General features: G+C 43.7%; 2 protein-coding genes and 1 non-coding gene across 3 annotated transcripts in view; all 3 read left to right on the top strand.

Annotated features, from left to right (window-relative positions):
- Positions 1-4,827, top strand: part of UBN2 (ubinuclein 2) — an 87,334-nt gene extending 82,507 nt beyond the window's left edge. The window contains exon 15 of the mRNA XM_036010949.1: positions 2,543-4,827. Within this exon, the coding sequence (XP_035866842.1) occupies positions 2,543-2,581 (39 nt within the window). The 3' untranslated portion in view covers positions 2,582-4,827. The remainder of the gene's footprint in view (positions 1-2,542) is intronic.
- Positions 4,828-10,266: 5,439 nt separating this feature from the next.
- On the top strand, positions 10,267-10,339 carry TRNAR-CCU. The gene has a single exon. It is a non-coding gene; the product is annotated as a tRNA-Arg (tRNA).
- Positions 10,340-10,786: 447 nt separating this feature from the next.
- Positions 10,787-14,236, top strand: FMC1 (formation of mitochondrial complex V assembly factor 1 homolog). The gene is made up of 2 exons (XM_028526065.2): positions 10,787-11,051; positions 13,942-14,236. The coding sequence occupies exons 1-2, from the start codon at positions 10,914-10,916 to the stop codon at positions 14,143-14,145; spliced, it is 342 nt and encodes a 113-aa protein (XP_028381866.1). The 5' UTR covers positions 10,787-10,913; the 3' UTR covers positions 14,146-14,236.
- Positions 14,237-14,550: the final 314 nt, after the last annotated feature.

The raw sequence follows: 14,550 nt of genomic DNA on the forward strand, positions 1-14,550 counted from the left end.
AAAAACAGGTTTACAGTTATGAGTACATGAACAATTTTTTTCTTGTATTGTTATTTATTAATTGTATTATTTCTTTGTATTACAACTGTAAACCTACTTTTGCCCTTCCCTGTATAATGGATAATGCTGCTACGAACATTTGTGTACAAGTTTTGTTTTTTTTTTTATTGTTGTTCAAGTGCAGTTTTTTGCCTTTTGCTTACAAGTTTTTGTGTGAACGTGTGTTTCAGTTCTCTTGGGTGTGTACCTAGGAGTGAAGCTGCTGGATCTCTGTGGTAACTCTGTTTAAATTTTTTGAGGAACCATCAAACTGTTTCCCACAGTAACTGAAGCATTTTATGTTCCTACCAGGGAGTAAGAGTTTAAATGTCTGCACATCCTCATTGGCCCTTACCACTTCAGTTACAGCTGTCCTGATAAATGTTAAGTGACATCTCATTCCTTTCATTTGCATTTCTCTAATGACTAATGGTATTGAGCCATCTTTCCATGTGCATGTTAAATGCTTAGTGTATTAAGTATTAATTGACTTACATAAGTATAAAATTACTTCTTTCAGGAGAGTTTTCAAAGAGACTGCTGTAAATTTCTAAGGCCTTGAATGTCTGAACATATCATCTTTGATTCCTAAAATTTTAATAATAATTTTAATAATAATTATCTGGATATAATCTATTTTTCTTCAAACGTAGAAAATAAACTTCATTTTTTTTTGTCACCAGTGTTTCTGTTAGGAAAACTAATGTCAATCTAGTTCTCATTCTTTTGTGGACTCTCTGGCTCTTCTCTCTAGAAGCTTTTAGAGTTTTGTTTTATTTTTAATGTCCTTCAAGTTCACTATAACGTGTCAAAGTTTTGGACTTACTATATTTATTCTGTTTGGTGCTCCACGAGACCTTTGAATTGGAGTTCTTGTGTCTTTAATTTTGAAAGTTCCTTATTTCTTTATTCTCTTTTCTAAACCCATTTTCTCTTTACCTGGGACTCATATTTACAGGTATTGATATTATTATTATTACTTGTTATATGTTCATATGTCCCATCTCTTCCCAGTACCTCCTGGGAGAATTCCTTGAACAGATCTGAGCCATTTTTGATTTCTCAGCTGTGTGCCATTCTTGTGTTTACTCAGCCCATTACTGGTTTTGTTCAGCTCGTACACATTTCATTCCCAGCATTTCCATTTGGTTCTCTGTGACTGCTTGTTCCCTGTTATTATCCTCATATCTCTGTGAGGATCTTTATTATGCTTCACTTCTTGATCTGTCTTGTTCCATTCTGGTTTGTCTAGTACAGTTTGTTCCATTTATTGTCTTTTACTGTGATTGCACTGCTCAAGTATCTGATTTTTTTCACCTGTGAGCTTGTTTTTTTCTTAGGGTTATCAGCTTTCTTTAGCTGGTGATGTGTGCTGAGGGGAGAGGCCGAGGTCTCTAGCATCAGGGCGTTTCCCACAGCGAGGTCCCAGGCACCAAAGTCAGACCGTGAACCACACTGGGTGCCCAGTCGTGCACTTGATTGTTTTCTGCTGACTTTCTCACAGTGGCTTGTTTCTCTGTGTTTGGTGATTTTCATATCCCTGCACTTTGGAACTTGAGCTGTGGGCATTCTTCGACACCTGGATTTAAGGAGTTTTCCTCTAAAGAATATTTGAGTTTGCATCTTCCAGGGTCCAGGAACACTTCCAATCCAGGACCACGTCGAACTAAATGTTCAGCTTCAGGATTTCAGGGCCACAAGCATAGGAAGCATTTCAGCCACAAATGCATGTGAGTGGTCACTGCCGGTGGTTAAGAACTCTTGAAGAAGGTTCCCCAGCCGCCACCCATCCTGGGCTGAGGCTGATTCAGAAAAGTCTCTTGGTGAGGACAGTGAGATATACATATATATATATATTTTTTTTTTCATTCACAGCAATGAGGTCAATCATTGGGCGTTCCAACATTTTGCAAGAGTTTATGATCTGACCTCCCACCATGCTAATCTGAGGCTTTTTTCCCTTATGACTGCAAATTAAAATCCAGACTCTAGGCCACTGGAAATCAGAAGGTACCCTCAAAGCAAATGGTTCCAGTGCTCTCTTACCCATTCCTCCTCCTCCTCCTCTCTGACCTCCTGTTATTCTGGCTCCCTTCACTTCACTCTCAGCTCAGTCATACTTTGAAAAACTATTTTTGTGTATTTGCTAAAATTTCACCCGGCACTCTAAGGCATTTTATATATTGAGAGAGATTTCTCTGTACATTTAATCTCCCATAATGTTAAAAACAAGTCCTGCGTATAATTTGTACAAGAATAATTACATCTATAAATAGATAATACATAAGTATTAATGTGATTAATATAAAACTAGAATTGATCATTAGTATATAAGTATTTGATAGTTCTATATTAGCTGTATATTTACACTGTCCAGTTCAGAAGTCACTGTCCCATGTCACCCCCAGTGCACGAGGCGTCCTGGTGAAGAACAGGAGTTCCATAAGGAGTAGGGGTTGGCAACAGAAATTTGTTTACTAAAACCGGACTCTTTCTGTGTCAGTTTCACCAGAAACCCCAAAGGCTGAGAACAAAACAATAGGTGCCCTGCCCGACCACATTCTAAAGGGAGGAGGAGCTAGATCGCCTTTGTGCCACACGCTAAGAGGCTAAGAGATTGTGAAACTGGGAAGCACTAGCTCCCAATGGGGAGGATTAGCTCGGCCGCCACCTGCAGGCTGTACAGGAGTATGCTGGACCTTTTCCTCCTCCCCCAGCAGGAGAGGGTGGGGTGCTTCCTCTTCACCTCATGCCCAGAGAGGAGGGCACTTCCAGAGGACCATTTGGAGAGCTTGCCACATCTGTGGAGTTTCAGGGACATGGGGACTGGTGGCGTCTGACTCACTCCTCGAAGCCTAAAGATGGGACTGTAAGTGGCTAGCTCCTTGAGAAGACAGAAGAGAGAAGGCTGTGTCGGCACCACCTTGCATTCTCAGTGTTCCTGAGTTCCTGTGGGCCCGATGTGCTTTCGAGAAAGGGAGCCAGGTTCGGCCTCTCTAAGAAGGAATCCAGCCGAGGGAACACCTAGAGGAAGGAAGTGACCTCAGTGGAGGAGAAGCTGCTGGACACTAAGGGGCTGGGGCAGGAACTAGGTAACTAGAGAAGGCATGGCCTACGAGGGAACAACAGATGAGCCCTCCCCAGAGATGGAGGCACGCTGGAGAACTCACTAGAAAGCACCTGTGAGAAAAGTAGCAGAGTGGGAATCTCCTCCCAGAGGACACGAACGCAGTTTGCAATGCTACAGATCAAGTAAGACCTTCCCTGTTCCTTCTAACAGGACAGCAGCGAGCAAGCGGGGAGGAGGTAGTGCGTGAGGCATAGAACTGACACTGACCATGAACTCTATTCTCTCTTAGATTTCCAGGCTGGAGGAGGGGAGAAGTTTTCAATTAACTGACATTCAATGTTTTGATAGAATACTGGATGGGACTTGCTAACACCTAGAAAAAGAGACTTTTTAAAATGATGATGATGATGATAACCCTTCATTAACTAAGAGAGGCTGGAAAAGCTATCAGTTTCACCCAGGCATAAGAACAAATTGTGACAGCAGGTTTGTGGGGGCCCCGTGAGAAAACGAAGCTGCTCTCTGTGCGTGGCTTGTTCCACGAGCAGGCTGTACGTGATGAGCGGAAGCGCAGAGCAGGGAGGTGCAGGGGTTGGCTGTGCTCCGCAGCCCTCACTGCCTGCTTTTCATCCCCTGGCGGCCAGCCTCAGCGACAACAGGGAGAAGTTTAATGTGATACAGACTGGAATTGTTTAAAGCCAAAGAAAAAAGGCTAATTGTCCTGGTATTTCCTGGAAAAGCTGCATGAACCACCCACGCCTTCATGCTGGGGAGAAAGAACCCCGGGAGGTTTGCAAGCGGCCATGGTGACAGGAATCAAGTGCCCTCTGCTTGCATCCAGCAAGTCCAGCCTGCTGGTTAATGGTCACATTGACTTCGAGTCTTTCAATGCACTGCAGTTTGTATGCTACAGGGAGTCACCAACAAGGTTAATTTGATTAAAAGACCTTTAAGTAGCGGAAACTGTAATGGGAAGTACCTGTGAAAATGCTGTAAGCCGTACAGATTGGGGGAATTTTGCTGCAAAGTATTTACAAGAGTTGTCAAACTTAAAAATTAATTACTTGTTTGTTTGTTTGTTTTTTATACAAAGCAGGCAAGTTTCTCATTTCATGGGGAGGCTATCGGCAATATGCAGCTGTGCAATCTGAAGTCTGCTTTTTGGCAGCCAGCATTCATTCCCACATCCTTCTGTGCTCCTCTGTGTTACAGGAGCTAGAATTATGGAAACCACATTTCCCAAATGCCTTTGGCTTCAAGGTGATTTCTTCCTGCCAGTGTGTTCATGCGAGATTTCGTAGGTGGAAAGAAAAAGCGGCATTACTTTTTCTCTGGCAGCACCTAGCAAAATAGGTAGGCCAAGGTGGGCTTAAAATTCTGCTTTAGCCTCCTAGCAAGTGACCTCCCATCAGCCCCAGGTCGGTACCCCAGCGGGACAGCTCTGATCAGAAGTGGAGGTTCTGTGCATTCTTCTGATCTAGGTAACAGCAGCAGCCTGCTAATACTCTGAACTTCCAAACATTGATGGCAACATCCCCTAACTCCTGCAGTCCTTCTGCTAGTGCCCCAAGACCCTCGATGCCCTGCACGTGATTCCCTTCTGCTGGAAAGGCCTACAGGGGTTTCTCTTTCCGACCAAGCCCTGATGGATACGCCCAGCTGATATTTTGAAAGAAATGGATGTACTTAATGGGTCCCTTTAAGTTAAAAGTAATTTTTAAAATCTGTGAGGCATTAACAGCCTTTTTAAAAGAAACTCATGTGATGAAGAAAATTGAAAATGGATGTTTAGAAATATTTATTACTTTGTGGTTTTGTTGCCCAAAATAATGTGTTAAACCAAGATTTTCAAAATAAACACTGAATTACATTGTTTTCAAATAAAATGAACAGTAATCTTTCTTTACTGAGAGCAATTGGGACTTTTTTTTACTGTTAATAAATAAGAATATTTTTAAAACATTGTGTATTTCATTTTTAAAGCATTTTTATTTCTATTTTGTGTATGTTTTAAATGTACATACTGTATTAATTCAGTAGTACATGTACGTGATTTAAAAATAAACAGCCTGGCTGGTGTAACTCAGTGGACTGAGCGCGGACTGCAAACCAAAGGATTGCTGGTTCGATTCCCAGTAAGAGCACATGCCTGGGTTGCAGGCCAGGTCCCCAATAGGGGATGCGTGAGAGGCAACTACACATTGATGCATATCTCTCTCTCTCTCTTTCTCTTTCCCTTCTCCTCTCTCTAAAAATAAATAAAATCTTTGTAAGTAAATAAGTAGTTAAAATTAAAATAAAGACTGTGGCCAAGGTACAACATGTGTCCTGCTATGAATGCACACAGTCAGAAAAGGTTAGACATCACTGCTTTAGGACATGCATCCGTAGCATCCCGGCTGACGGTAAGGAGTGCCTATGGATGTATACTCTCTCTTACCCTCTTTGACTAGTTTTGGCTCTTTCCCACCAAAATTTACCCCGAAGCTCCACGTGCATGGCCAGGTGGCCAGTCACTGCTGTAGTAGCAGAGTGAAGACTGGACACCATGGGGTCTGTTCCCACATGTCACTGGGTATAGAGAGCTTGTCCCCAAACAACTCTTCTACCTTGAGAGTGCCTGAAGGACAGAATGATGGTGGCCTCACAATGGCTGGGGAGTGGGGATGGGGCCTCCCTACCTAACAGTGTGGATGGACACTGCCCCAGCCAGCACTTGAACGCGCATCTGCTGATGATGCCCTCACGTCATTTGGGTCTCTGCTCAAATGTCTTGTCATTAGTAAGGACCTCCCTGAAGACATAATAAAGCAGCAGGTCCGAATTCCCTGCCTCCAGCTTTATTTTTCTCCATAGCACTTAATCACCACTTGACAAATTTTGTTTTACTTGTTTGTCCACCTTTCTAGAATGGAAGCTTCTTGAGTGTAGTAAGTTTTACCATTTTTGTGTTCCTGGCATCTTGGAAAGTGCCTGACTCATAGCAGAGGATCAATTAAAATTCACTGAATGATAAAATATTTGCTTTGCCAGCCTCCCTTGACTATTACATGGGGACATGACCCTGGCCATGCTAATTAGAAGTACTTGCCCCAGAACATGACTCAGGAAATGACTTAATCCATTCTGGCACAACTGGAAGGAGAAGCCAGCTCTAGGTGGTGTCCTGCAGCAGCAGCCTTGGTGTTGGTATCCAGGCCTTGTCCAGTGTCACTGTGTCAGCCTTGCAAGCTGTAGTGACTGCCTGGTAATGCTTTCACTGGAGCATATCTGGGGCAGGATTTGGGGTGAGGTTCTTGGCTATATAGTTTCCAAGCCTGATCTCTAGCCTTACCAGGGAATTCTGAGCATCACCCAGCCTGTTTTAAATTCAAATTCCTTTTCTGGCCCTGGCTGGTGTGGCTCAGTGGATTGAGTGCCAGCCTGGGACCCAAGAGGTTGCCGGTTTGGTTCGAGGTCAGGGCACGTGTTTGGGTTGCAGGCCAGGTCCCCAGTTGAGGGCGTGTGAGAGGCAACTAATCAATACATGTATCTCTCACACATCTATGTTTCTCTCCCTCTTCCTCCCTACCTTCCCCTTTCTCTAAATAAATAAATGAAATTTTCTAAAAAATTCCTTTACTGCTATAAAACTTTTTTTTCTTTAAATAGGCTCTGAGCACATTCTTTCTCCCTGGAATACATACACACCTTTCCCCCTTTCTTTTTCCTAAGCTCCAATGGCCCTTCCTTTGCCTCTGTAACTCATTTCCTGAGCCCACGCAGCCCAGCTGGCTCACCTTTTCTACCTCTGGGACTTTCTATATAAACTTTCTCTTATAATTTGGAAAAAAAAAAAAAAGCTTTGAGCCAGACTGCATGGGGTCGAAGAGCACCTCTCCACTGAGCAGCTGGCAGAACCAGGAAACTACTCAGAGCGCTCCACATTTGTTTTAATTTTCAGTTTATTGGGGTAACACTGGTTGACAAAATTATAGTTTTCAGGTGCTCAATTCTACAATACATCATCTGCACACTGCCCTGTGTGTTCACCACCCCCCACTTTTGTAAGTGGGTACAATCAGAGTGCTACCTCCTAGGATTGTGGTCAAGGTCAAATGAGAGACTACCTGTAAAACACCCTGGGACATGGCTGGCACACTTGCAAACCTCAGTTATATAAGGCCAACAGAAGTGTTTTTGACAAAGTGATATTTCTACCTGGCTGCTACCATTGAAAACTTACAGCATTTCAAAAAGCATTCTGGATTTACAACTTCTCTCAAAAAATCAAAAGCTCGCCTTGGCCAGTGTGGTTCAGTGGATTGAGCACCGGCCTGCAAAACCAAAAAGGTCTCCGCTTCAGTTCCTAGTCAGGACACATGCCTGGGTTGCAGGCTGGGTCCCCAGTTGGGAGCATTTGAGAGGCAGCCAATCAGCATTTCCCTCCCCCTCTCCCTCATCTCCCTTATCTGAAAATAAATAAAATCTTTGAAAAAATCCAAAGCTCCAGGACTCCACTCCTGCTTTGCAACAATGAGATTGTGCTAAAGAGTCTAGCTCCTTTAGAGGAAGTAGGAACCCACCTGGCCCGATTCATTTGTGTGTTACCTGCCTGATCTCTACTGTAGGGTTTGACTTTGTAGCCCTGCACTAGGAATTTAAAGATTTCCTAAAGCTGAAAAATTTAAGTTTGGCTAAACTGTCTCTAAGAAACTTCAAACTGATTTGGTTTTTGATTGCTGCACAGTAATGCCAAAACATAGTTAAATTATTCCTAAACAACAGTCCTTTTATTACCTTTAATGTTTTTTTTGGATTGACTAGGTTTACCTGAGCAGTTCTCCACTCCATATGAAGATGACTAAGACTGCAGTTATTTGGGGGTGCCACAGGATTGGGACATTCAAGATGGTTCACTCAGCCCTGGCTGGTGTGGAGTGGATTGAGTGCCAGCCTGCAAACTGACAGGTCACCAGTTCGATTCCCAATCCGGGGCACATTCCATGGGTTGAGGGCCAGGTCCCCAGTTGGAGGCATGCAAGAGGCAACCTGTGGATATGTCTCTATCTAGCACAGTGATGTTTCTCTCTTCTTTCTCCCTCCCTTCCCATCTCTCTAAGACAAATAAAATATTTAAAAAAAAAAAAAAGATGATTCACTCCTGGGGACGGTAATTGGTGCTGTCAGCTGAGGGCTCAGTTGGGCTGTCTCAGTAGTCTTCCAAGTGCCTTGAGGTAGCTAGTTAGGTGCCTTTGACTGCATGGTAGCTAGATAAGAAGCAGGAAGTGAAATTTGCCAATTTAAGTCCCGGCATTCCATACAAGAGTCTTAGAATGTCACTACTGCTACATTCTTTTGGTCAAAGCTAGTCACAAGGCTGGCTGACATTCAAAATGGGGAGGGGTGGGTGGGAAGGAAAATAAGTCTCCTCTTAATATAAGGAGCAACATATATATATTATTATCTCCTATTATTATATATAATAGGAGAAGACTGTTGGGGGGGACAGGGTGTCTATGGAAATTAGTGGCTACATAGAACCAGTATTTTATTATCTATTGACCTTGATGTAAGAAAGGCTTAGGGTGGAAGAAAAGCTTCTTGACAGCTCAGTAAAAAAAGAAATTCAAAATTATTTTCTCATTGCCTCTTACCACAACACATCAACAGTTATTGAAGACCTACTGCCTATAAATTCGCCCACTTACTCAGAGCTGGTTTAAATTTATTACATCTTATTTCTAACACATTTTTATCCAGAGAAGAAAAACTAATAGCATTCTCCCTAACCCCTTCTGCATATTTGCCTTTAAAAATCAGATACTTGTAAAAAATACTAAAAAAATGAAAATCAGATACTTAGAAATTACAGGTTGACAAAATGAATAACGGAGAGATTCGTCCACATTTAGTTATACTAGTTTCCTCTTCTGCTGATTCTGGAAGTGTCAGGATTCCAGCCAAAATTTGAAAGGTTACATAAAGCTGGCCACAGCTAGAGCTAGTGGGCCCTGATAGGGGACCTAGGAAAGACCTGTTAGAGGGGGAATTCCTGAGTCTGAGCAGTTGCATCTTGGCTCATGTGGAAGATGATGCAGTTGAGACATAGGTAACATAGCTGTAAAAGGTAAAATTATACACGTAATTATCTAGAGAGGCCCAGAGGAGGTGAAGTGAATCACTTTAACTTAACCACAACGACCTAGAGAGTGTCTGACCTAGACCTCCCAAGGAAACTTGAAGCCCAAAAGGTAAATAGAGGCATTAATACAAACGGTTTTCAGGCATAAAGGGTTAACGAGTGTGGGAAGGAAGACAATGAAAAGTTCAGATAGCTGAAGGACAGGGTGAGAGGAAACAGAACACTGAGGGTTGAAGGTTGAAATAAGGGTCAACTTAAGGTCCAATAGTCTGAACTTTTTATTACGGGCAATGGGGAGCACCAATGACAATGTCATCAGGGGTTGTTAAGGTGGCTGAATCTTAAAAGAAGTGACTTATCAAAAAAAAAAAAAGTGACTTATCCAAGTTATATATTTAGGTACAGAACCAGAAAATAACTCCTAATTATTTCCAACTAACTAATTCCTAACGCACTAATTCCCCGTTGTCTCAAGTTTATTCCTGAGCCTCCGATTCACAAGACGAGGTACGCGTTTCTATTTCAACTCTGGCTTTGCGGAAGTGGACTCAGCCTTTCAACCGGAAACAGAAAATGACCGCTACGAACGCCACCTAACGGTGGGCTAGAAGCAAAGTAAGTCCAAATGGCCGCAACACCGGAAGAGGCCGACTGTTTCCGGTGAAAAACCCGACCGAGCACCGTCCTAGAGGGGCGAGTCTCGGAGATTCGGCCAGTTTGCCCAGCGTGCTCGGCTCCGCGACGTCGCAAGCCTGCTTCTGCGCAGGCGCGGGGACAATCACGCAAGCAAATACGTATGCAAAACCGTGCGCGCGCCCGTTCTCCGTTCGGCGCCTCGGTACTGTTCCAGGGAAAAGCGTTTAGAGTTGTAACGCAGTCTTTTGTTCTCTTAACTACAACTCCCAGCATGCTTCGTCTCTCACATTGGTACTAGGTGTGGTGTCCTAGGATAGGTTAAGAAGAAACCTTGGTTAAAATGACGTACGAAAGAGGAAAAAGTTGAATACGTTACCTAAGAACGTCGTTCACAGAAGCCCCAGTGGCCTAATGGATAAGGCATTGGCCTCCTAAGCCAGGGATTGTGGGTTCGAGTCCCATCTGGGGTGGTCGAAACTTTTTCCTTACTACATTATTTTTCCTTTCAAAAAACAATCGTAACGACTTACCAACTTTACTTTAAAAAAATGATGAGTGTACGTATGGCTTTCCTGGTGTTAGATTACAATTTACGAGCATCGGCACAATCCGTTGTCTCCATCTGATTTTTGGAAGCCAGTGCGTTGACTTTTGTTATCCCCTCTAAAAATAATATATTTTCGGCGTGTTGTTTCAGGTCGATTCCCGCCAGCCTTTCATTACTAGAGGCTCACGAGGGCATCGGCTAATGGCATCTTAAGTGCAATCTGGAAAGGACTTCCTTTTCCCTCGCCTGGCTTTTTTTTCTAGCTCGCCAGCAACACTCGGCTTCCCTTTGGTTTTCCCTTAACTCCTTAGGGATCTGCTCGGCGTTTGACTAATAAGGCTCCGCAGAGAGGGGAAGTGAGACTTTCCACTGTTTTGCAACCGAGGAGGGGAGCCGTTAGTGTGGGTCCGATCGTACCATTAAGCGGCTGGCTTGGGGGGTGAGGGAGTTAGAGGGGCGTAGGGCGCCGCAGGGCACCAGGCTCGCAGCGCGGGAAAATGGCGGCCCTCGGGTCCCCGGCGCGCACTTTGCGAGGCCTTCTACGGGAGTTGCGCTACATGAACGCAGCCACTGGTCGATCCTATCGTGACACCGCGGCCTATCGGTATCTCGTGAAGGCTTTCCGTGCACATCGGGTACGGAATCCTCTGTCCGGGATGGGAGGGAAAGTAGGGAATGGGCGGGCGAAGACAGCGCCGGGCCAGAGCGCCTGCACGTCCTGGGTCGACCCTCCCACCCAGTTCCATTCTGGCCAAAAACACTCCCAGGCCCTCCCTAGGTTGTAGTCCACTGCCTTAGCCCAGGGGATGACCCGGGACGCGCGGGAAAGTGCTGTCGCCCGGGGGTGGAGCCGTTTCCGAGGATTTCATTGGCTGTCTTTCGCACAAACCGGGGGGAAAAAGTCGAATAGGGAAATGAGAAAATACTGGTGGGAAAGGTGGAAATGGTGGACAAGTGTAGGGCTACCACCCACGGGATCTATCCAGTCTACCCGCTCCTTCCCTAGTAAGGCTATTCTCAGAAGCAATTTTTGAGGCAGAAAGAAAAACTAATAATGTGCGGAATATGGGGAGCTTCCTGAAGAGCAGGAGCTGTTTTACTTGCATTCTACCTCCTCCACCACTTTAAAAAATGGTGCCTTGTAGAGCGGAACTAGAAACTTGTAATGAGGTTGTACTGCCAGTTACGACATTAACTTGATATACGACATTACATTTTTCCTCATGGAGCTGATAGAAACATATGGGAAGCCATCCTTGAGAAATTCCTTTGTGAAATCCACATGCCATATCCCCCTTAGGCAAGAGCAGAAGATAGTTTCATTTTTTTGATGGGCAACTGAGACTGAGGGACAGTGACCCTTTAAGCGACATGTGTAAGAACAACTCAAAACTAGGTTGCCTGGTGCCCATAAGAGACTTCCATCAATGACTGCCTTTGAAGTTAGGTGTCCAACTTGAGAGAGGTTGCGACCTATCTCAGAAACAATACACCGGAGAGCCGGTCATCTTGAGCTCTACAGAAGGAAACTTACGGTCCTTTGAACCTGTAGGAAAAGGGAGATCAACCTAAATGCTGAATTCCTGAGCCATGGAAGTTAGAATACAAAATATTAGAACTAAAATTCAGCTAAGTGTTAGAAGGCCACAGTGTTAGGGACTTCTAGGAACTTGGCTAAAAACGAATTAAGTGCACAAGGGTCCTGCCTTATAAGAAGTTTACAGTCTGCCTGAGGGTCATCCTTCTGACCAAGCACTGAGAATGAGCAAGCCCTCAGGCAGTATACAGCAGGGATTCCTAGTATACAGAAGGAGTAGGCTTTCAGAAGGTAACTCATTAAGCAGGGACTTAGGGATAAATTGGAGTTAGCAAGCAAATGGGGACTGGAAAAATGAGGTCTAGGTACATACCGAAGCTGTACAACTGAAGCTCTGGAGGTGAGAACTGACAGCTGAGAATGGCTGAAGCTCAGGGCGTGTTGGTGAAGTGGAGACAGATGAGGTAGATGGTAGATAGGAGGTCATTCTAAGATTTTTAAGAAGGTGGCATGTTTATAGTTGTTCCCTATGGAAGCATTATTACCATCCTTCAGAGAGGCTTGGTAATGGCTGTAAAATTCCTTGGCAGTAAATCAGAATTTTGTGCTATAAATTCCAGAAACACTGCTTTGTGGGGTGCACATAAGGACATGGGGAATGGTCTCCATTTCCTGCTGGCTCAGAGAGCCTGCCCATTTTGTCTGTCCTTTCCTCAGGCTGAAGGAGTTCCACTGGGGAGAAACCTCCCGTTTCTCCTTAGGGAAAATACAGTTTTCTATTTCCTTTTATCTCTTTTGATTCCTTTACTATGTTATAGTCTTGATTGGCCCTTCTCTCCAGACTCCTCATGATTCAGGCCTAGCTAAATCAAGAACAGCCTTCTCTTGTGCTATACTAATGTAGAATTCCTGTTTCAGATCCTATAAATGTAGGTTTCTGTACCAAGTGGATATTACCCTTTGTTGATGTTTGACATTGGTGTTGACCTCATAATGTTTAATTATAGAAAGTTAAATTGATTAAAGCAGATGAATTCTATTTTTGAGCAGCATGTGAGTGGCATTTTCACATATGTGATCTGCAGATCTTAAACCACACTTCCTGATTTTCAGATTCTAACCCTCGATATTTAAATAAAGAAAGGGGATTCTCTAGGCAGTGGTGCCAGATTAATCCCCACTGGACAGCCCCCTAAGTCACTGAGGCTCTGCACACAGCTCCACCAAGGCCTTCCTGCCCCTTTCTCACAGCCACAGAGCACCAGACTGGTCAAGCGAAGGGCAGTGGGCTAACTGCCTCCGTCTGGAAATTAATTATGAGGAAGACAGAACTGACTTGAAAGTCACTGAGGACTTCAGAATGGTTCTGAAGTTTCTGTCTTCTGAGGGTCATCAAAATCCAGATTTTTCAGATGGATAAGGACACTGTGAGAGTAAGAGTGTCATGGATGTATGCATATTACCTTTAGATGTAAAAACTTCATTTTGTTATTATTGAGGACACAGCTATTGTTTTAGACAAAATACGTTTTAAATTTTCATTGACATGAAAGGCATATGCCACATGAAGCAAAGTCCACAATCATACAAGCAGCAGCCCTTTATCTATGAAGGGGAGAAAATTCTACATTTCTGAGGTGACATTAATGATACCACCTCTGTCATTAAACAACCACCCAGCCTCTCTGGGCTTTAGTTTCATTTGTAAGATGAGATAAAACTAGATGACTTCCTTCCAGTATTAAAACGTGTGCTCATTCAATGAAAACAGCTCAGTGAAACTTTGTAAAACTCTTCTTCATTTAACTGGAGGTCAGCTTTCCTAATTACCAACAATTACAGAGCTCCTCTAGATATGTATTAAGTGTACACATATACATGTTTCTATTTCCTTTTCAATTTTGTTTCTCTAGAATGTTTATTAAATCTTACTTTGTGGCCTTTCGCTGGGCTGTTGATAGAGTACCTTGACTTTGCTTCTCCTCTAGGTCACCAGTGAGAAGCTGTGCAGGGCTCAACATGAGCTTCATTTCCAAGCTGCCACCTACCTCTGCCTCCTGCGCAGCGTCCGCAAACATGTGGCCCTTCATCAGGAATTTCACGGCAAGGGGGAGCGCTCGGTGGAGGAGTCAGCTGGCTTGGTGGGTCTCAAGTTGCCCCAGCAGCCTGGAGGGAAGGGCTGGGAGCCATGAAAATAGAGAAATTCCTCCGGTGCTGCCTTCATACAAGGATTTAATTATTTCTGTCATTATGTATTTATCATTAAATTGTTTTTAAAGTTCAGGGATTTTCTCTGTAATTTTGTTGGCCAAGTGTTTCTTAAGGAGGTTTCATCTTTACTCGCAGTGAATTGACTGAACTTCTTACAGTAGGCTGATTGATGTTCTGGATTTACTTTTAAAATTCTTTATTAGTATTTTTATTTTAAAGTAATACAAGTCTATTGGTAAGGAATTCAAATGGTGTAGACATCAAAGCCCTCTTTTCTTTTTTAAAGATTTTATTTATTTTTAGAGAGAGTAGAAGGGAGGGAGAAAGAGAGGGAGAGAAACATCAGTTGGTTGCCTCTTGTACACACCTAACCCACAACCCAGGCA

Source organism: Phyllostomus discolor, chromosome 10 (genome assembly GCF_004126475.2).
Source record: "Phyllostomus discolor isolate MPI-MPIP mPhyDis1 chromosome 10, mPhyDis1.pri.v3, whole genome shotgun sequence".
NCBI lineage: Eukaryota > Metazoa > Chordata > Mammalia > Chiroptera > Phyllostomidae > Phyllostomus > Phyllostomus discolor.